Source organism: Vanessa atalanta, chromosome 28 (genome assembly GCF_905147765.1).
Source record: "Vanessa atalanta chromosome 28, ilVanAtal1.2, whole genome shotgun sequence".
NCBI classification, from domain to species: domain Eukaryota; kingdom Metazoa; phylum Arthropoda; class Insecta; order Lepidoptera; family Nymphalidae; genus Vanessa; species Vanessa atalanta.
This window is the reverse complement of record NC_061898.1, coordinates 1,835,663-1,857,714: the sequence shown is the minus strand read 5'-3', so window position 1 is coordinate 1,857,714 and position 22,052 is coordinate 1,835,663. Positions and strand designations below refer to the sequence as shown.

At 34.7% G+C, this 22,052-nt stretch overlaps 1 protein-coding gene across 3 annotated transcripts; it reads left to right on the top strand.

Moving 5' to 3' along the window:
- Window positions 1–92: 92 nt before the first annotated feature.
- Window positions 93–12,891, top strand: LOC125074591. 3 transcript variants are annotated; one of them, XM_047685943.1, is made up of 14 exons: window positions 93–826; window positions 1,922–2,040; window positions 2,902–3,017; window positions 3,640–3,756; window positions 4,022–4,141; window positions 4,212–4,654; window positions 4,870–5,007; window positions 5,501–5,613; window positions 6,408–6,528; window positions 7,280–7,376; window positions 8,179–8,264; window positions 9,093–9,161; window positions 9,772–9,885; window positions 9,916–12,890. In XM_047685943.1, exons 1-13 carry the CDS (start codon window positions 395–397, stop codon window positions 9,883–9,885), a joined length of 2,085 nt encoding a protein of 694 aa, XP_047541899.1. In that variant the 5' UTR covers window positions 93–394; the 3' UTR covers window positions 9,916–12,890. The 3 variants fall into 3 exon arrangements, with proteins under 3 accessions (XP_047541899.1, XP_047541900.1, XP_047541898.1); XM_047685944.1 differs by having other exon boundaries at window positions 6,411–6,528; window positions 9,772–12,891; XM_047685942.1 differs by having other exon boundaries at window positions 9,772–12,890.
- Window positions 12,892–22,052: the final 9,161 nt, after the last annotated feature.

Sequence of the window (22,052 nt, the reverse complement as noted above, 5' to 3'; positions counted from 1 at the left end):
CGTTTTCAGATGATAACTCGATTTTTAAACGTAAGGAAATACCAGACAAAGACGAGTATACCATTAGAGTGAGATAGGTATACAAATTTCACGATCAGAAATGGCGTCTCTGTGAGTTGTCCTTTTCGCACAAGATATTCTCATTTTATTACGATCAAAACAAGAATTACTGTTTACAAAAGTTGTAAAATGTGGCCGTGTGTTGTGTTATAGCATTAACTAATAAATATATATTAAATTAGGATTATTAGGATAATTTGTATTTAGTGGGACAATGAATTACACTGGGCGAGGCGTTTCGATATATTTCTTACTATTGAAAATTCGTATAAACCCCTCGTCCAGGCGTATTATATGCGCGTTTTAGTGCAAGTCGATACATAATATAGTGAAAATGGACAAGAAAAGTAAGAAGAAAACTGTGATTAAGCGGAAAAGTGATGACCAAGGTGAGGGTGAAAAAAAACAGAAAATGATCAATCGCGCGAAAAACGACGATGAAAAGGACAAAATCGAGGTCCAGGTCAACCAGGTGGTAGAAGTACCGGTCGAGCAGGGTCAGCAAATAGTTCACACGGGACAGTTGGTTGAAGGAAACTTCGAACAGCCAGTGTTTGTTAACATGAAGGGGGAACCAGTGCAACTTGGTCCGAACACTGTGATACTGTATGAACAAAGCGGGAACCCTTCGAACTTTGCGTTTGGCGGGATGTGGAGCATGGATTCGTCTGGTAGAATTGTTATGGCGGAAACGATATACGACGTGAAAGGAGAACCTGAGGAGGAAGGCAGCACTTTCGTTCAAAACGCAACTGAAGTCAATAACGTATGTCGAATTTGTTTCATTATCTTAGTAAATCTAAATATATAAAAGCGAAATACCACTCAGTGATTAATCCCGAAATCTCAGAAACTATAACACCTACAAACATGAAATTTGGCAGGTAGGTGTTTTATAGGGTGTAGACATCCGCTGCGAACTGATTTTACGAAACTATATCCCAAAGGGGGTAAAACGGGGTTGGAATTTCGCGCGGTTATAGCCGCAGGTTCAGCTAGCATTGCAATAAAACAGCTAGATATTGTGTATACTTAATTACAATTAGTAACCATAATTAATCAATCATCAACATCATCCTCCTGCCCTTATCCCAATTTACATGGGGTCGGCGCAGCCTGTCTTCTTCCATACTTCTTCTATCTGACATCATCTCACAAGTAACATTCTTTCCACCCATAACATCTTTCACACAATCCATCCATCTTTTCATTGGTCGTCCCCTTAATTAATTAACCAATCATAAATAATAAATAATAAATTTATTTTTATTTCTTAAGTTTTGTTTTAGAGTTCAATACTTTATAAGTGCATGTTGTGTTCTCCTATAATTGGAGGTACATTTAATATTTTATTGTCTAAACTTGTATTTTTTGTATTACATATGTACTTGTGTTGGAGTTCCATATTAAATAAATAAATCAACGGAGACTATTGTTAATTAGTAGTATAAGTAACTGGATCCTGTGATTCAGATTTCAATTACAGAGTCTGCCTAATTAAAAGCTATTAAGGTTGTTCCGAAATTTTTAATAGCTGCCTGGTGCTTGGACATTAGCAGTGTTATATGTGTGCCTCGGACAGCATTTAAAGCTGTTTAACTTGTGCCTGATCAAGAGAAACAACTAAGGATGATATTGTTTTAACTTATTTGAGGAAAACTATCGACATTATGCATTTTTTTGCAAGCAAACCATGATAGCAACACATGATGCATATCAAAAATCAGTATTTACAAGGTTCTGAACCCACAATCTTCCAGTTAAAATTCAAATGTTCTAGCTATAGGGTTATCAAGACTCATCGTGGATCAATGTTTATATATTATACAATATATATTTGAGAAATTATGTCTTATTCCAGCAACCAGTCGAAGAAGCGAGTAACACATATCAGCAGTTTGAATTGAGCAATAATGCTCAAGTCGAAGGCCAAGAGTATGAAGTGGCTATCATCGAAAACCCTGGGGATGCATCGGACAGGTATTAACTCTTATTGATTTGTTTTATACAAGATCTGTATTTGTAATGTATTAAAAAAAATCTCAATTAGATCGTGACTTTATGTTTAAAAATCTAAATATACTATACTAAATATATAAATAGGTGCAGTACTTTTTAAATGATGTAAAACTTAGCACTATTAAAAAAAAATAAAGTTGTTTTTAGTAACTTGAGCTTTTTAGCCTTTAACAGGTTTGATCTCAAAATATTTCAATGATGTGTAAATATTATAAATATATAAAAAAGGTTACTTTTAATTGAATACAATATTTATAAAAAATCTCTTCCGAGAATATAATCCTTATTTATATGTCTAGATATTCTTGAATGGTAGATGTGACTAATGGAATCTCTTCCAAACGAAAAAGACACTTAAGAACTGATTAGAAAACTTATAAAATAAATAAATAAATATTGGACAACATCACATACATTACTCTGATCCCAATGTAAGTAGCTAGAGCACTTGTGTTATGGAAATCAGAAGTAACGACGGTACCACAAACACCCAGACCCAAGACAACATAGAAAACTAATGAACTTTTTCTACATCGACTTATATTTTAACTTAAACATTTTTGAATTTTTTTCTGTTGAAATGTAATCAATATGAAATTTATATCAAATACATAAGATAAGACAATTCAATACTAAAATTCCAAATTTAAAGTAATTCAAACATAATACATAAACCAAACAGATCAGAGTCGACATCCAAAGAGTATGTATAATCTGAGATTACTAATCAACAGATTTTATTATATTTAATAAGTAAAAATATATATATTGAATATCAGTATTTATTAATATCTATTATAAATTAATTGTTTTCATTTGCAGGGCAGAAGTTCAAATTATAACAACGGAGGCACAACTGGTTGCGACGGGCGCTGGTGCTGTGCGCTGGCTCAACCAAAAATATGATTTTGTTGTTAGGAAACTCCAACTGAACTATGGTAATAATATAAGATTTTCTTTTTTGATGAGTCTTTGAGCGTTTACGGAAACCTAAATAAATTAATAAATAAAATGGCCTGTATTAACAAAAAACAGAGTTGTGTATCAAAAGTTTTCAAAGATTTCTCTTTGCCTTTTGTGCAAAGGCGTCCAACTGGTGCCTCTGAACACTGTTGGTACTCTGTTCCATAAAGGTCTGAGTGTTTGACAGATTTTTTCTTTCAATTCTCTTTTGCGTTTACTGTCTCTAAGTTAGTGTGTTACTTGTATGCTTCTATTCTATGTTGCTATTAATTTTTTTAATTAATTGACCTCTTTATTGCATTTGACCCTTATGGTGGAATATTTATATTTTTAGATACGCTGACCTGACAACTCCATACTACTTACGACTAGAGTCATAGAGTCGAACTATTTAGTAAATTACAATCAAGAGTCCTCTTGAATATCCAGCACATCTATGGCTGGTGCTCTTCAAAATAAGACCATAACCGAGCTCCTAGGTGCAGCTATGGTCCCATAATCACTGGGACAAAACTTGGCTTACGCTTTTAATATACGTGATGTGGGTTCATAATGAGTGTCGTTGATTCTCATACGAAGTGTTTTCAATGTTTTCAGATGCAGGCGTCAAACTTTTACACTCACAGTCCGGTTGCATTCAGTGCGTATATCTCACGACACCCAGCATGCAGTTAGCGTTCAATGCAGTTCCACAGTTTCTATGCATCGAGACGGGTATGTTTTAAATGTTTAACAAACTAGTATAATGCAAAGCAAACATCTTTAAAGAACTCTTGTATAACATCTCTTTTTTTTTTTATCGAAAAATTCAAAATCAACTTTAAGGCTGTGAAGTTAAATTCTTAGCTATTTTTTATTATTTGTTACATTTAGCCTTAGTTATAGTCATATATTGAATATAATTTATTTTTGTGAGCCCTCATTTGGCATAACCTCAAATTATATGTTTTTTAATTAATTTTTCTGCCCGTATTTCCAGGCATAGAGTTCAACAGTGCAATCCCGACAGTGGGCGGAACGACTAGCCCAAGTGTCAAACATAATGTCACACTGTTCCTAGCCGAAGACGGCAACGGAAAATCGGTCATCGTCAGCGCAGGTATACTTCTATCGATACACGTGCCGCGATCTCCGATCGGTCCGTCCACTGCATCCGATTCGATCCCCAGGCATATCGACGCTGATCGGCGAGGACCTGACGTGGCTGCTGGAGACGTTCAAGTCGTGCAACCCGGCGTGGCGGCAGGTGCGCTGCGTGGTGTGCGACCCCACGAAGAGCCAGCAGGACGTGCGCGGCGCGTTCCCGGCGGCGCACGTGTCGTGCTCCGTGTGGCAGGCGGCGCGCGCGGCGGCGCGGGCGGCGGCGGCGGCGCGCGAGCCCGACGCGCCCGCGCTGGCGCCCGACGACGTGGCGGCGCGCTGCAAGACCTACGCGCTGGCGCTGCTGCGCGGCGACCACACGCCGGCGCAGCTGCAGGTGCTCAAGCGCGCCGTCATCGGCACGGGCGCCGGCACGCTGCGCGTGTGGGAGCAGCTCACGCGCGCGGGCGGCGCCGTGGCGCGCCTCGACGCCTGGCTGGAGCCCGACAACTACACCAACATCCTGCACAAGGTACCTCCCACCTGCCTGCGTGCGCTGCCTCCGACACTGATCTTAGTTAGCTTAGCCAGGTTCATTTTTGTCTTCAGTTGAATGTTGTTGATAAACAAGAGGTCTACTCGCGAGGAGGTTTCTTGTGTATATATCTATTAATGTTAATATTGTCTTGTAGAATCCTTATATTGATCATCTCATTAGGGCCCAATGTTTATCCATTCTCATTCCAGGGTCTGGAGCGGTTAGTCGCGAAGTTCCAAGGACTCGTCCGCAGTCAGATGCAACCGGACGAGTTCGTCTCGCTGTTTTTCAACGTCGCCAACCAGCTCGAAGACGAGCGCCGTAGCTTCGCCGTCAGCAGGTTACGGGTATGTTAACTTATTTTACAACATTAATTAGTTTTTAAATACAACTGTTTCTAAGATGTTTCAACAGAGTTACCTTTTAAACATTTTGTTTTAATTCTTCTCAACCGGTAGCATAACATTTCATATAATAATAATAATAATATATGGATATTCATTTTCCACATGGATGGTAAAACTGTTACAATGTTACGTTCTGATTTAAATGAATACTATTGCTTTTTTTTTTAATAAAATTTAAGTTTTAGACCAAGGATGTAATATGAATTCAAATTCATTACTTTTTTATTTATCTACTGCCACTGTAATCGGGTACAGGACTCGAATCGAATCGAAATAATTGCTATTCAACCATTTTCCTATTCTATGAACACAACATCCTAGTATGTTCCTATAACTGTATGCTAGAAGAATTGACTGATTCATTTTGACTCGTTAACTAAACGATCACTGACCACATTGTCTTGTGATTATGTTGATGTATACATGGTTCCAGGATACGGAAACGTTGAAGCAGTCGCCCACTGATACGATAACGCAGTACGCTTATAACCTCATGAGTCACCAGACGAAGCTCGCGCAGAAGTGCCTCGATGACAGAGCGGGCAGGTCAGTTATATTGAACCCCATAATACGTTCCCATCAGGACGAATTACTGCACTCTATTTGCTCACTCAATCAATACGATGACCGGAAAGAGTTATGATGCAAGATCAACGGATTCAAATAAATTTTAAGACATTTTAAAGCCTTTCAGATCTGTCAACGGCGACAACTTATAGAGATTTTTTTGAGAAGACTAATAAATAAAGATCTACCGACTAAAGATTAGCCGACTAGTCCCGCCGCGTTCGTAGCCGGCGACTATTCGGCAAAGAGTGTCGACTAGCTGGCTGCTTTTATATATATATATATTTTTAGATAAAATGTATATAAGAGGAATTACATTAATTTATTCTAATGAAATAAATTTTAGATAAATTATCATTTGTCACTGGCAACACTTGACTTTACGTGAATAATTATCCAAATGGTCAAAAAAAATCCATACGCGAGACTTTATTTTTGATATGATTAAATTTTAATTATTTTAAGCTTTATTTTAATTATCTTAAGCTCTTTCACTCTAATTGTCAATAACACTTTATTTTTTATATAAAAATCTAAGAGGCCGAGTAGTCGGTCTCCGTACAATCGACTTATCGGTTAGTCGGCACATCTCTACTAATAACTTTTTTATGGGCTATACTCTGGCTTTGAACTCAGGTCAACGCTATTTGCGTCATTAAAAGCTAAACATTAGAGTACTAGACCATCGAGCCACTGATATATATAAAACCTCTTTTAGACAAACTTTTATTTTTTTAAACATTATTGCGCTTTAATTATAATGTTTGACGCAGAAGGCATAGCAGTGCGGCGATATGCAAGTATGGGACGTCAACGCAGGAGTGTTCGTGTCTCTTCAGCAAGGTGTTCCGGCTGCCGTGCAGACATATCCTCATGCTGACCACGGAGTTGAAGGTTTGTTTATGTTATCATATCAAATTCTATTTAATACCACCATTTATTTTATACTTACTAATATTATAAATGAGAAAGTAACTCTGTCTGTCGGTCAAATCACTGAACTGAATTTAATGATATTTGTTAAGAAGGAATCTTGAACTCCAAAGAAGGACATATAGCCTATTCCAATGGAAGCAGGAAAAAGGATAAACAAACCTAAGATTTACGTATTTCACGCGATTTGTTAATAACTCGGCTATATTGTGTGACTAAGAGTTGATGGTTAATATATATTTATTTATAATACGACACTATTATAATTAACTACTTGTTTCCACTTTAATTTTATTACCAAAATTCCGATAACAATTTAGTCGACGTTCAAAACTCCATTTTTTCGCAAATCCATTGTGAATATCATGGATTAATCAAGCTCTCGGCCAATGATATCGCGTCAGTTTGCTGTCAAATGTTGTTTATTTGGCTTTTCACCTCTTATGGTTGGAATAATTTTATTTCCAAAGTTTAGGGTTGAGAAGGGCCTCGGCCAGTGTTACTGCAGGCACGAGGGACATAATAATCTAGTTCCCAAGATTGGTGGTGCATTGGAGATGTAAGGAATGATTAGAATCTCTTACAGCACCAATATCTATGAGTGGTGGTGACCACTTACCATTAGGTGGCCCATTTACCCGTTCGCCTAGCTATTTCATAAACTTGTTTATTATTATAACATATATAACATAAAATATTCAAATAATTTCAGGTAAAAACTCATATTCCGTTCGAGCCTCGTTGGACGGTGCAACATTGTCTGTTCGGTTGTGAGGGAGCTACAAATGCTGGTGGAAATAATACTACAAGTAAGTCATTCATATAATATTTATGGCATATAGAAGCATTATATATATATATATATATATATAATGCTTAAGGCCGCAGATCCCAATTTCCTGGATTAAAACCCCAGGTCGGTGAAATCGGTCGGCCGGTGAAAAGTTATTGAGGTTTTATATCGCAAAGATTCTCAGTAACGGCCCGGAGCCTGGATTACGAGAGAGCACCTGTGTTTACGCACACACACATGTGGACTATAATATTTCCGGCGTAGTTTGCTAAGTTTCCATTGAGATTTGCCGCCGTGACGACGTAATTTCAAAGTTACATTTACTTACTGTTTGGCAAAAAATCTACGGTTGGTTCGGTAATAATAATTCTTTTGTTTATTTCATGAATTTTGTTATCAATGTATTTGAATGTTTTTGTAACGGCCTCGAGGCGATTGTTTTGTCCCAAACGTGTGTTATATTCTTTAACATCTATAGCATTATTTTAATAATTTTACAATTTTAAATTATGTAATTAGTTATACAAAATAATTGATAGCTCAGTATAGTATCGACTATAGGAGTAATTAATCTAGTTACGCCCACGGTACAAAGAGTATAATTTATGTGTATAATAGATATACGTTATGAATTTAAACAATGTATACTTATAAAATCCTATGTCCTGACTGACTTTAATTCAAAGCCAAAACTATTAAGCCTAGAAAGCTGATATTTGGATCATAGGTGTATTTTTATAACAACTGATAAAATGGATTTTGTATGAATTTTCAACAAAGTCGACACTGATAGCTAAAGTAAATGTTATGTTATTCAGCAAGCGGCAGTACGTTCATGGAGCAAGTGGTGGTGGAAACAGAAGGTCATCGACAGACAATTCAACAGCCTCAACAAATACATCAGGTAGAGTATACAAGATCAGTACCCCAAAGAATGCGAGTGCACACTAATGAAGCACATCTATTCTATTAAATCAAAATATACTTTATTCAAGTAGGCTTTTACGAGCACTTTTGAATCATCATTTAATAAATTATATTTAGTGAAGCTACTACCTGTTCGGAATATAGATTCTACCGAGAAGAACCGGCAAGAAATTCAGTAGTTACTCTTTTTCGACATTTAAATATACAGTCATGTTAGTTAAATCCAATTATATATGTGTGTAATATATCCTGCCTGTAAGTCAACAAGCATTAACTGCACGCTTTTTTATCGTCTATATAATCTTGTATCGGGTAATATGTCTTTCTTACCAATGTATTTTTTAACAAATTATTTGAATTCATGAAACGGTAAAGTTAAAAATGTCTACGGAATTTGCATACAAAGTATTATAACACAACTGTATTACGGAAAATATATGTATTTGACATTTTAAAATCGTCGTTTTTATGTCCATTGAAATAAAATCACTTTCTGAATTGGAAGCTAGGAAGATATATTAACCTTTGATTTACCAATAATTCTGCTGAATATATCTTTATTTATAATAGAACACTGTACAACTATATAAACTATAATATTATTGTATAAAAATTAAAAAGAAAATTTTTACACAAATCCTTAATTAATACCAAAGTTTAATAAGATCTCGATCAAGGACATCGAGCCAATTCAAGGTATCAATGTATATTTATGTATTGGCATTACTACTATAATTGGAATAGGTTATATCCAAGTCGAAGGTTTCTTCTTGATTTTCACTAATTATGAATATTTAATTTGAAGGTGGGCGGAGTCAGGCAACAGCAGTATGTATTAGCGACGCCCGGGCAACCCGCGACACCTGTATCACAAGTAAGTATATTTCATTACTAATAAGAGTTTATGATAATACTCTACTAGATGAACAAGCTTTACGCGCGCGAAATTTACAAAACTTTACCTATATAAACTGTCACCCCCATTTTACCCCTCGAGGGGTTAGTTAAGAAAGTAGCTTATGTCCTTGCCCTGGACTGAAACTATCTCCATACTGAATTTCATAAAATCGGCTCCGCAGTTTAAGTTTGAAAAGGTAATACAGACAGACAGACGACTCTGTCTGTCTGTTTGTCTGTGCTACCTTCACTTGAGTTTGAGTTTAATCTCAAGAGTGTTGTCTCTGTAAATAATGTTTTCTTGTATTGTTATATTGACTATAATTTGAATTTTGTAGCCGTCTTTATAACATTATATGTTTGTATGTCTAACCTAAAGATGCCTGGAAAAGATCTATCCTTAGGTGTAAAGTCACCTATAATCATTTTATATATATATTATTTTTTATCTACTAATATATTTATTGCGAAATATTTCGTCTTTAAAATAATAATAATGGATGATGGATATCGAATGTTATATAATATGGAGAGAATTAATGAAAGTTAATGATAAATTGAATAATCACGTGTTCGTGTAATTTCAGGTGATATTCTGCGGCGGAGGCGTGGGCGGCGTGGGCGGCGGCGCGCCCGTCATCACGTCCGTGCTGCCGCCCGGCGGCGCCGTGCTCACGCCGCACCACGCGCTGCACCACTAGGCCGCACCAGGCCCCACCAGGCCGTACTAGGCCGCACCGCGGGCCGTATTGAATTCGTTGCAATAATCGTGTGGAATGTAATCGGCGACACGAAACGTGTAAAGTTTATATATTTATTGAAGGCCGTGCCCTCGGCCGTACGATTGGACCGACTCGCGGCTCACGAATAATAGATCTGTGTGTCCGGTGTTGAAACGACCAAAGCATATTCGAGAGTTTATTGTGAGCGACAAATTTGTTGTCGTCATTTCACAAAATATGTGTACTAAAACGACATCACCAAGATCGACGATATTACCAAAAGGGCGTATGTTATACGAAGCTGCCGACGTTCGTTAATTATTTCTACTCTGATTAGCTAGAAGGTTATCGGTCCTTTTGGCACCAGGACACAGAAATAGTACGAGTATAGAGATTAAAATCGCGTCAGATACAGAAAATGATACGTCGCTCGTAGGTTTAATGTAAATATTTTTGTAATATGTACTTTTACATATGTCGAATGAATTCGAAACATACTTAAATATGTAAGCAGCCCCGGTATCTGAAGGGCGAGAGCGGGGTTTTGCGGGCCGGGGGGAGAAGTAGTTTTTTTATAAAGCGGCGTTTTGGACACGCACAAATATGTCGATATTCGTATTATGTATTATTCTTTGCCGATTGAGTAAATATTTGTAAATTAACGAAAAATATCCATTCGACGAAAGAGATTAATCTTCCTGTATTAGAAACAGCATACTCGAACTCTCTTCCTGGTAGGATTATGATAATGAGGGAATAGACAGTGCACAGTTGTACCTGCGCTTGCGCACACCCGGATAATCTCTACGAAGAATGTCCTGGCCGAAATCGGTCAGGAGGACGTTAACTATGGGCGTATGGGACTACTTACGGTAGTCACCACTTCCCCCTGTGAAAAGGCTTTGTACAAGTCCGCTGGGTTGCTGACCACTCAAACATCCCACCAAGATATTCTACGCCAAACAGCAATACTTAGTATTTTTTTGTTCTGGTTTAAAGGAAGAGTGAGCCAGTGTAACTACGTGTTTAATATTACTTAACGCGTCAATATTTATGGGAGTTGGTGACCACTTACCAATAGGTTGCCCCCACCTGTATTGTAAGCACATTTATATATAATTAAATATTAAATATAATTGTATAATTTAGTATTTCATAATGGCGATTATAACGACATTATCTTGTTTTAAATAATGTTGTTTCCGTCGATTGGATATTTATTGTTTTAATTTACATCTGATTATGAAATTCTTCCGAAATGATTTTTAACAGAAAACAATGGTCGACTTGTGAATGAAATCGTGTCTAATTCTAAGTGATGTTCGTTTTTAACTTGAACGCGATTGTAATATCGATTCGTTGATAAATTAGCTGACAGATTATTATTATTATTAACCTAGAGTAATTGTTATCTGCTTTTTATTTAAACGACCATTTCATGTACAGTAGCGATGTCATATTTTTTAATATTTATTAGTAATTAGTTTTGTTCAAAGTCGACCATTCAAATTGTCGGCGGTTCTGTAGTACGCAGTCTAAACTTTTTCGTTTTAGCTTCGTACTTAAAGACATTTAGGATACGGTCGTTATTATTTCCCGGTTAAAAGTACTTTTGTTTATTGATAGAGATTAGTTTTATCTAAATGTGTACAAGACATGTAGTAATTCAAAAATATACCTTTAGATTTAGAAGACTCGTCTAGTCTTCCCGTGTTCCACATGTCAAGGGGAGGGGAGAAATTCATCTGGACTTACAAAAGTGCCACACATTTTTTGGTGGAGCGAGGAGAGGGAATCACAGAAGAGAGGTTCAAGGACAACTCGGCAGCTGTCCTTGAAAGTTTAAAAAGACATGGGACTCAGTGGCAGAAATAATTCAAACAACTTGAAAGTGTAAAAAAACCTAACTTGGTTGGTGAAATGTATTTTTTGACCGGGATTTAATACTGTAGAGTTATTCTGTGTGAACGAACTCGGAACTGACCGCAGTACACGATCGTGAATTATCAGTGACTTGTGATATTGACTAAGAATACTGTGATCTGGTGTTTAAAGGGCTGAAGAAAATTGAAATCAAATTTTGCAGTTTGCAAATCATTTAAATAATAATGAATTGATTGGTGCCTAAACGACATTAATTACTAATTCTGGCCGAATACAATGGTGGAATAGCCACCCCGTCATTTCTGCAAATATTGAAAAAATGAGCTAAAATCCGTAATAAGTGTCCCGAGGCAACCCTTTACTCGGTGCAATAACCTTTCTTTCGTAGTACGCATAGTTTCCGTAAGATGGCGTGAGTGTCATTATGGTTTTGGCGCGAATCATGGCGACGTTCGGTGAATGTTAAAGTTTTAAATGCTTCTCTCCTGAAAAATTGCATTTTTGCAAAAGTGACGGTCTCGCACCGCGGGTGCGATATATATATATGTATATAATTTTTCAGTAATCAAGTAAATATTGAACACGATGTTATATTTTTCAATGAATTATACGAATTCGGAAACAATAAAAAATGAGTTCTAAAGTCAAAGAAAATCTAATAATTTTATAAAAGTTTTCTTTTGTATTAATTTTCTTCAATCGCGTATCGATTTCCTAAAAATCTTATAAAAATATTACAAGAATTGGAATTCTAATTCTTCAGTGTCTTAAAAGCATTTAAAATGCAATGAAAATTAAATTTTGACGGTCACGATCGCGATCTAACACCACTTCACCTGGATAGTTCGACTTATCGAATTTATGTACCACGATAAGTCGATTTCACGACTGAGATACGAAGTGAGTTCTTACAGAATAACACTGGCGAAAACATACAACAAAACGGCGTCATAAATATAAGGTGTAGTTTGAGGCTAACGGTATGAGTACATATATATATACATGGTGTGGGGAGAGACTGGAGGGGATGTCCCTAATAAGTTGCGTCTTTTGTTATAAAAATACGTAAAATGTTATCTTAGATATAATATGTAAATAAGTTATTTTATAATAAAAATATTCTTGATTTTGATTGTATTCTGTTGTTTTATTTTTAAGGGGTTTGTTCTTTAATTAAATATATTGGACAACATCACATACATTACTCTGATCCCAATGTAAGTAGCTAAAGCACTTGTGTTATGGAATATCAGAAGTAACGACGGTACCACAAACACCCAGACCCAAGACAATATAGAAAACTAATGAACTTTTTCTACATCGACTCGGCCGGGACCTCGGAGTCCGTACGAGAGTCTGACCTAGAACACGCAGGGATCATAAACTTACGGATGAAGACGTGATTTATTTTTTTATTTTATTTATTTATTTATTGAATATACATTTTTTATATTGACGACGATGTAACAAAAACCCCATTGGATTTATCCGTACATCGTAATTCGTTGTCAACAACACTTAGACTAAAAACTATTCTATAATTATAACATAAATATAAAAGAAACAAAAAATCAACAAAAGGCAGGTACATAGCAAATGTTAAAATTAGTTGATTGTGTTTTTTTTTCCATAAAACAGCGATAAGTATATTGTCGCTGTGACTATTCATTAACCAGCTCAGAGCAACATCGTTTAGTGTAGCGTATACAGGTGTTCCATGTATTCTATTAATTATTTTATATTTGCAAAATATGATGAAATTACTTATTATTACTCTCTCCCACCACACTTCATATAAAACACCAACTAACCACAAATTCAAAATCAAAATATACTTTATGTAAGTAGGCTTTTATGGGCACTTTTGAATAGTCATTTAACAAACTATTTAAAGTAAATCTATCACCGGTTCGGAATGTAGATTCTACCGAGAAGAATCGGCAATAAACTCAGTAGTTACTCTTTTTCAACATCTAAAAATACAGTCATGTTAGTTAAATACAATTATATATGTATGTTATGTCTCCTGCCTGGAAGTCAACAAGCATTAACTCCACGCTTTTTTGTCATCTATATAATCTTGTATCGAATAACATGCCTTCTTTACCAATGTATTTTTTACAATTGACTTGAATCTATGAAAAGGCAAAGTTAAAAATGTCTACGGAATTTTACTATAGACGCGGATACCTTGCCCCAAGAATGATTTATTGACTTTGCGGAGTCGGAAACTTGGCGTTCTAAGCTTATCCTTACTTCTTGTGCACATACAATGATTATCACTGAGTTTATTAAAGTGATCAATGCTACTGTGAATATACATAATGTTGTAAATATACTGTGATTTAAGGTACCACTATTTGACTATAATCATTCTAAAAGGTAAACGTGTCAAAATCAGTTTTACCTATGATTCGATTGCCATCGTTCGAATTTCAGTTCAACGTGTAAAATTTAACAAAACTCATAGGACTCGTTAAAGATAAAGATATATAAATTAAAAATGTTGTCCGGTTAAAATAAAAGGCGTTTAGCTATAACTTTTTTTATCGAAAAATAATTTAAAAGAGTCAGTAACAGAAAATTTAAAGGCTATTTTTAGGAAACGACTGTTTATATATACGGAATTACCTACATGTTGGTACTAAACAATGATTACAACAATATTGTTGGCAATTGCACCAGATGAAAAAAAAATCATTGCCATTCTGTAACATTCGTTTAATAAAATCATAATAATACTAAGTTAAAAAAAATACATGAAGGTTATATACTTAACTTATTAAATAGTATAGCTAAATAAGTTTTTTTAAATATTGTATGAAATAAACTTGATAAAAATTGACATTTGTTTTTTTTTTTTATTACTTATCTGTTGATATAAAATATATTGACTAAGGTATCGTTGGTTTATAGCAAATTTCACTACACTTCTGCTGGTTTAAATTGAACACAGGCATGTTCAAGTAGTTTCCCTTTCAAATTAAAAAAAAAATGCGCACATGAAAATTCAGTAGTGCATGCCCCATGCACGATTCGATCCCGCAATTATCGGCCTATCGGTTTTCTTTGTAACATCGTAATTTTGTTTATAATTATGGTATGCTATTTTGCCACCACCCTAATCAAATCAGAGAAATATTTGACTAACAATTTTAAAACCTTATTTCCCAATTCTTGGCATGTCTTGGTTTCCTAATGTATAATCCGGCCCTACTAAGTCATTAAGGTCATAATAAATCATATCATATCATAATTAGTAATAATGCCTGTCCCTTTGATGAGACGCCTTTTGTATTCTATGAGGCCAATGACCTTAAAACCGACCAAGCATTTTTTTTAATTGTTTTATTATTAACCAATTAATTTGAGTTTTTTTATAATAGTACAACTATATTTAGAATTTTTGTCTATGATTACTTATTTGTTGACCTTTTTTTTACCTCCGTACAATAATCTAGAATGTTTTACTTAAATTGAGTTCACTTTTATTTAAGTAAAATATTTATTAACGCCATCTATCAATTACATTGAATACTAAAGAAAGGTCATTGTTAGCTAACTAAAAAAATATCCGCTAGATGGCATTGCTAACTATCAAACATGCAATATTTCTGTTTAATCTATATTCTATAATATGTTAAAATGAGTCCTTATTCCCTTGGTCAAGCCATCATTTAAGAACGACTTCACTGATATAATTTACATTTATTCTTAAATTTTGTAATACTTTGAAGACGATTATGAATTTCTTATCGAAATAATAATTAAGAAAGATGTTTAGAAAATTAGATTTTTTGCACTAAATTTTTTTACACGTGTTGTCTAACAACGTGAGCTAAATATTTATCTGTAACTTAAACAAATAATACTAAGCAAATGCTTGGTATCTTATTAAGAGGAGTTTTAAAAAAGTCATAAATATTTATTTTTTCGGGTTCCGTATGTCTAAAGGAAAAATGAACTATTATAAGATCACTTTGTTATCCGTCTGGATGTGTCTGTCTGGCAAGACCCTTTATCTCAGGAACGCGTAGATATAAATATATATATTATGATATCGGTAGGCGGACAAATGGGCCACCTGATGGTAAGTGGTCACCACCGCCCATAGACAATGACGTTGTAAGAAATATTAACCATTCCTTACATCGCCAATGCGCCACCAACCTTGGGAACTAAGATGTTACGTCCCTTGTGTCTGTAGTTACACTGGCTCACTCACCCTTCAAACCGGAACACAACAATAGTGAGTACTGCTGTTTGGCGGTAGAATATCTGGTGAGTGGGTGGTACATACCCAGACGGGCTTGGACAAAGCCCTACCACCAAATAAAAAGTAAAAGCATAAAGTTGACATTAATCTTTCAGTGTGTGGTGAAACGGAACCTTCAGTGCGCGAGTCCGACTCGCACTTGTCCTGTTTTTCATTATTATCAGTTCTAGTCCGAATTGAACATTCATAGCTGAAACGTCTATACGTAAGTTTATACAAAATTAATTGTACAGAAACATTTATAACAAGAATTCTAAAACTAGTTGTTGTCTGTGGTTGTGCTCGCATAAAAAAGTAGTCTTAATAACAGACAAACTTAACATAACAAAGGGATAACAAATAGATCTTAAAAGGGCTAATTTTTCCCTTAGAGGTACGGAACCTGAAAAAAATATTATTATTTCAATGTCTTTTCTTGGAGTTCAAGCTTGCTTCGTAACAAAATTCATCAAATACGGTTCAGTAGTTCCACCGTGAGAGACCGAACAGACAGACAGAGATACTTACGCGTGTATAATATTAGTAGAGATTTTGTAGTTAAAAGTGTGCACGTGTTTGCGATGTCAGATGATTTGACAGTTCAACAATTTGTACAACAGTCAGTTGAACGAGATTTACTTGGTAGGGCTTTGTGCAAGCGCGCCCGGATAAGTACCCATCATCAGATGTTCTAACACCAATCAGCGCTCAGTATTGTTGTGTTCCGGTTTGAGTGAGTCAGTAGCTACAGCTAATAGAATTGGAAGCCATTAGTCAGATTCATATCCGGCTCGAAGGACCAGATTGTCAAAAAGTTTTGCCAATGATACATATTGCTATGGCAGGACGTTTATTAAATTGAATACAAATTGATTACGTTTAGTAGTTTACGCGGTTGATATCGTGAGCCGTCTGAGAGTGGAAACGGTCCTCGATTACATAAAAGTCGATAAGATACCATACGCCTTTGTAAAACAGCTACAAGATCAACGAAGAGATATATAGTAACTAAACTTAAAACTGCAGCTTAAAATTTAAATACAATAAATACTCCTTGCTCCATTACAGGTTTAAAATAATAAGGGGTCTCCCATTAAACACGTGACGTATTACAGTAGTTTATTCACTCATTACCCGCCCCCCCCCCAATGGGCCCTACGACAAATGCACCATTTTTTGAGTATCACGTGATTAACGACTAACTCCTAAGATGTTTCTAAAAAGAGCCGATTAGACGTTGGTTATAAAATTCTTAAATAATGCCGACATGGCCCAGTGTTTAGAACTTCATAACCGATGGTAACGGGTTCAAATTTGTATTTATAATTCATCTCGTGCTCGGCGATGAAGGCAAACATCGCGAGGAAACCTGCATGTGTCTAATTTCAACGAAATTCTGCCACATGTGTATTCCACCGACCCGCATTGGAGCAGCGTGGTGGAATATGCTCCAAACCTTCTCCTAAAAGAGAGGAAGCCTTAGCCCAGCAGTGGGAAATTTACAGGCTGCTAACGTAAAAAAAATTAAACTTAAAATAAAGAATACCTATATATAAACGTACAAACTTAAATAATTTTAATATTCGTGAGATTTTAAGTCATTGATATCAATCGATATATTTTTGCCGACATCAAATAAAAAATGCAGACGGCTGTATAATTATTACCTTTTATATTTTCTATTTTTGTTTCAGTAATGCATCGAGCGTCGTAATGAGCAGACGCGTCACGAAGTTCGAGTCGTTTAAAGTTTTTATTTACGAATCGTATATTATTTCGATTGTATAATAATGTTTTAAGTAAAGACTACTTAAAAAAAAAATAAAAAACAAATTTTTAATTTTAATTTTTTTTAAATTTAACAATAAGTTTAAAAAAATAGTATGTATAACCTTTTATTTTAGTTTGTGTCTTATAAATTCGGATATTTTGGTATTTAAGGTAAGTGTTAAATATTTTAATAATATTAAATAAAAATTATTAATTCTGTATATTTGTAGATTTAGACGTTAATTTCGCAAACTACTAAATAAGCATGACATAAATATCACGACTGCCACTAGTATAAAACAAAGTCGCTTCCCGCTGTCTCTCTGTCCCAGTGTATGCATAGATATTTAAAACTACGAAACGGATTTTGATGCAGTTTTTTTTTAACAGATAGAGTGATTCAATAGAAATGTTTATATGTATAAAACATGCACACTTGAGTAGAGAAACACATATAATTTTTGAGGTTTCTAATGTGATGTAAATAAACACTGTTTTTGCGCTTACATTGCAAACGCTGGCTGAACCTTACGAAATAGATCAAAATAATGTACTACAGTATTGTAAATCTTAAAAAGGTCTACAAAAAAGTCCACGATGGTATATGTCTATCTCTCAGGGATAACCCACAATAACCATTTTTTATTATTTACTTTTACGACAAATAATGGCTTATTTACGAAGCGATTTTAAGCAATACAGCATTAATCCTTATCTTAAATACGTTGTGCATTTAATATCGATCAATATGGTCCTGAAATGACTAAAAAACTGAGAACATTGTATATAAAGACAGTCTTTAGTATATTTAGTATCAGCATTGCACCGCGCGAAGCCGGGACGGATCGTTAGGAATATTATAATTTATTATGCCACAAGATATTAATTATACAGCCTTTTATTATTTAAATATTATATTGCTTTTATTTAATTCTTATAATAATTGAAATAAATATGTAAACTCTATATTTACTATAATTTTATTTCAATTAATGTATTTTAATCTTATCTGACTGTCTGTTGCTCTGTCGCGGCCAAACTACTGAACGGAATTAGATGAAATTTCGCGTGAAGCAAGCTTAAACTCCAAGGAAGGATATAGGATATTGTATATGCCTAAAGCCTTACGACAAACCCATAAAACGCGAGCGCGGTCGCCGGCGACCACTAGTGCAATATCTATTGAAAATAATTGTGTAAGTCTAATTTGGTTTTGGTAATAATACATAAATTATCTTAGATTAAGAAATTTAAGTAAATAAGACGGATGCTCTAGATTCAATTTTCAATTAAAATTTATCTATCTATAATTATATCTATACTGAGTACTATATAAATCTGTCTGTACACTAATTTTTTTTGCGCAAAAGATAGTCTATGCCAACCTGACTTTTAAAATTTGAATTCTTAACTTGTTGTTCTATAATTAGTTGTTTGACTAAATTGAAATTAAGTTATTACCGAATATTCAATTAATATATAAATATTTAACATAAAATTGTTTTTTTTTTGAAAATCTCATTTTTCATAGCGGGAAGTTAAAAAGTATTCTCAAATAAAGTCGATTGCAGAATGTACTTTGTTTTTATTTGTAAACTGAATAAATTAATTTTATTTTAAAACAGTTCACTATCTCTTTATCTGCCATTCGTGAATAATTATAATGAATTCGGCATTACTTTTGTAATTTAAATTATAATTTTAAAACGCGCGTGCGACGTCCTCCCTTTATAGGGTTTTTTTTTTAAATTGGCTTTTCTTTGTGCCGAGAGAGCACAGATTATTTCGCCAATGTCACGTGCGAAAATTATTCTTTGAATAAAGATTTTACGGTCAAGTTGTCAATGTCACTGGTCATTTGGATTATTTATTTACCCCCTATTTTTGTTTCACCATCCGAAATATGGATGGCCACACTCACATCATGGTTCGTGATGAGCTGTAAGTTCTTGGCATGGTCATCCAGCTCCACGAAGTATGTATTTTTATTTCACGCGATCAGATATCTTCTTCAAAAGCGTTCTGCGCGCGCGGATGAAGTAAATTCTTCCACTGGTCAACACTACATTTTGAATTTTATTTTTTGTTGTGTTTGAATTTAGATTTTCAATATTTCACATAACATGTGTTTTTATGGAAACTGTGGAGCTGGACCATGATTCGCCCTTCGACTTCAGGGTTTTCGATGAAAATATTTAACGAGTGTCAGTTGAATCGGAGTCAGAGGCCGATAAAGTTTGTCGCGAAAATTCGAATTATTTTTTAATTTGGTGTTTTTGTTATTAATTATATTATTTTCAGTATAAATTATTATTTTATTATCTCATATGTTCCATAAATATATTCAAAATAAAAAAAGTTTGGCTTCCATTTATAAAAATAATAATGATTACCTATAAATAACTAATTTTAATACATTTTAAAATACGGGCGGGAAGCAGCTAGTGTTAAATAAGTATATTATTTTTTGTCAAATATTATAATGAATATTTATAACCTTAAATTCAAACCGACTTTGAAGTAAGGAGGTTTGATATCCAAGGCCTCTTTCCTACCATCAACGTCAATTATGTAGTATATCATTACCCCATATCTGCCTTTATTAACGATATCTGGGTTTTTCGTATTTTTAAAGGTTTTATTTTTCCTATTATATACTATATATATAACATTTTCTACCTGTAATCGTACGTATAAATAGTTTTTTAGCTCGTTTTAGGTTAGGACGACAATAGCCCAAGGGTGAAGATCGATCCTGTGACTTTTTAAATTCCGGGTCTTAAACTATTGCACTATTGAAGTTTCAAAATTTTATTATATTATATTGATAACACGGTATCATTATAGTTGTTGATTACTTAGTCTTTTTTAGTTACTAATTATACAATATACTGATTATTACAACCGAGTACACCCCCCCCCCCCCCTATAGAACATACTCTAACATAGTCCTTTGGTGTACTGTTAAATATAAATACCCATCCACCCATAGACAATTTTGGTGCTTTTTTGTTTATTCAATTAGGCTCATAAAAGCACTTTTGCATCGTCATGTTACAGTTACTAATTAAACCTAAAGCTACCACCGGTCCGGAAAGTAGATTCAGCCGAGAAGAACCGTCAAGAAAATCAGTAGTCACTCTATTCCACCATAGATTAGGCAAATAGTACGCATTTTGTCTTTTTATCATTTAGAACTAAATTACTTTTTGCGTAAAAACTTCGTATCAGTGATAAAGCATTTTTTACACCGTCATATTTTTTATTTTTTTTTGTCAACTTTAAAAAGTATTGAGGCAACATCAGCGAACTATACAATATCACAAATATCTTTAACGTATAAAGAAACAGTTTATATATAACAAAAATAAAAAGGTCAAAAAATGGATCCCTGTGGAACACCCATTCATAATACAGATCCGGAAGATTTGGTTCCATTAAATAGACACCTGTTGAATTCTTTAATTCAAGTACGATGCATTGAAATCACAAGGTTTACTATTAACACTTTAATGTTTTAGCTCGTACAAGAACGTTTCGTGCTTTGAAAAATCAAACGCTTTGGGTAAATCACTGAACACGCTAATAACATTCTGTGATTTCTCCCATGCATTGTATATATGTGTATATGTCATATGATACATTTCTTACAAATACTAAAGGTCGTCAATAGTTACCGAATAAAAAAGTCTTCTTCGCTTAAAAGGATCGCTTCAGTTATTAAATCGTAAATGAGTAACAGACAGACAGAGTTTCTTTCGCATTTATAATATACTAGCTGAACCTGCAGCTTCACTTGCGCAAAATCTATAAAGCTTTGTCTATAGCACACAAACCGTCTACTCCAAATTTAATCCCTCAAGGGAGCGAATTAAGAAAAGTAGCCCATGTCCTTTCCGGGGACTACTATCTCCAGAACCATCTCCATTCATCTTCATCCATTTTTAGACATCTCCATTCCCTTATCATGGAATCCCTATTATGGAATACTAGGCGCAGGCAAACGTTTCATCCATATGTTGTTGACATATCCAAAAGTCGAACTAAACGGTTTGACAGCTCGTTCTGCCTGGGTCAATTTTTCCTGATAAGTTGAACTCTGGAGCCTTTAAGAGTAGAGTGAACAGGTTTCTTTTAGATGAGCGTGTACCATCTTCGTCATTATCTACACTTTTCATCAGGTGAGATGGAAGACAAACGCCTATACCATTATAACTAAAAAAAAGAGAACAAAATT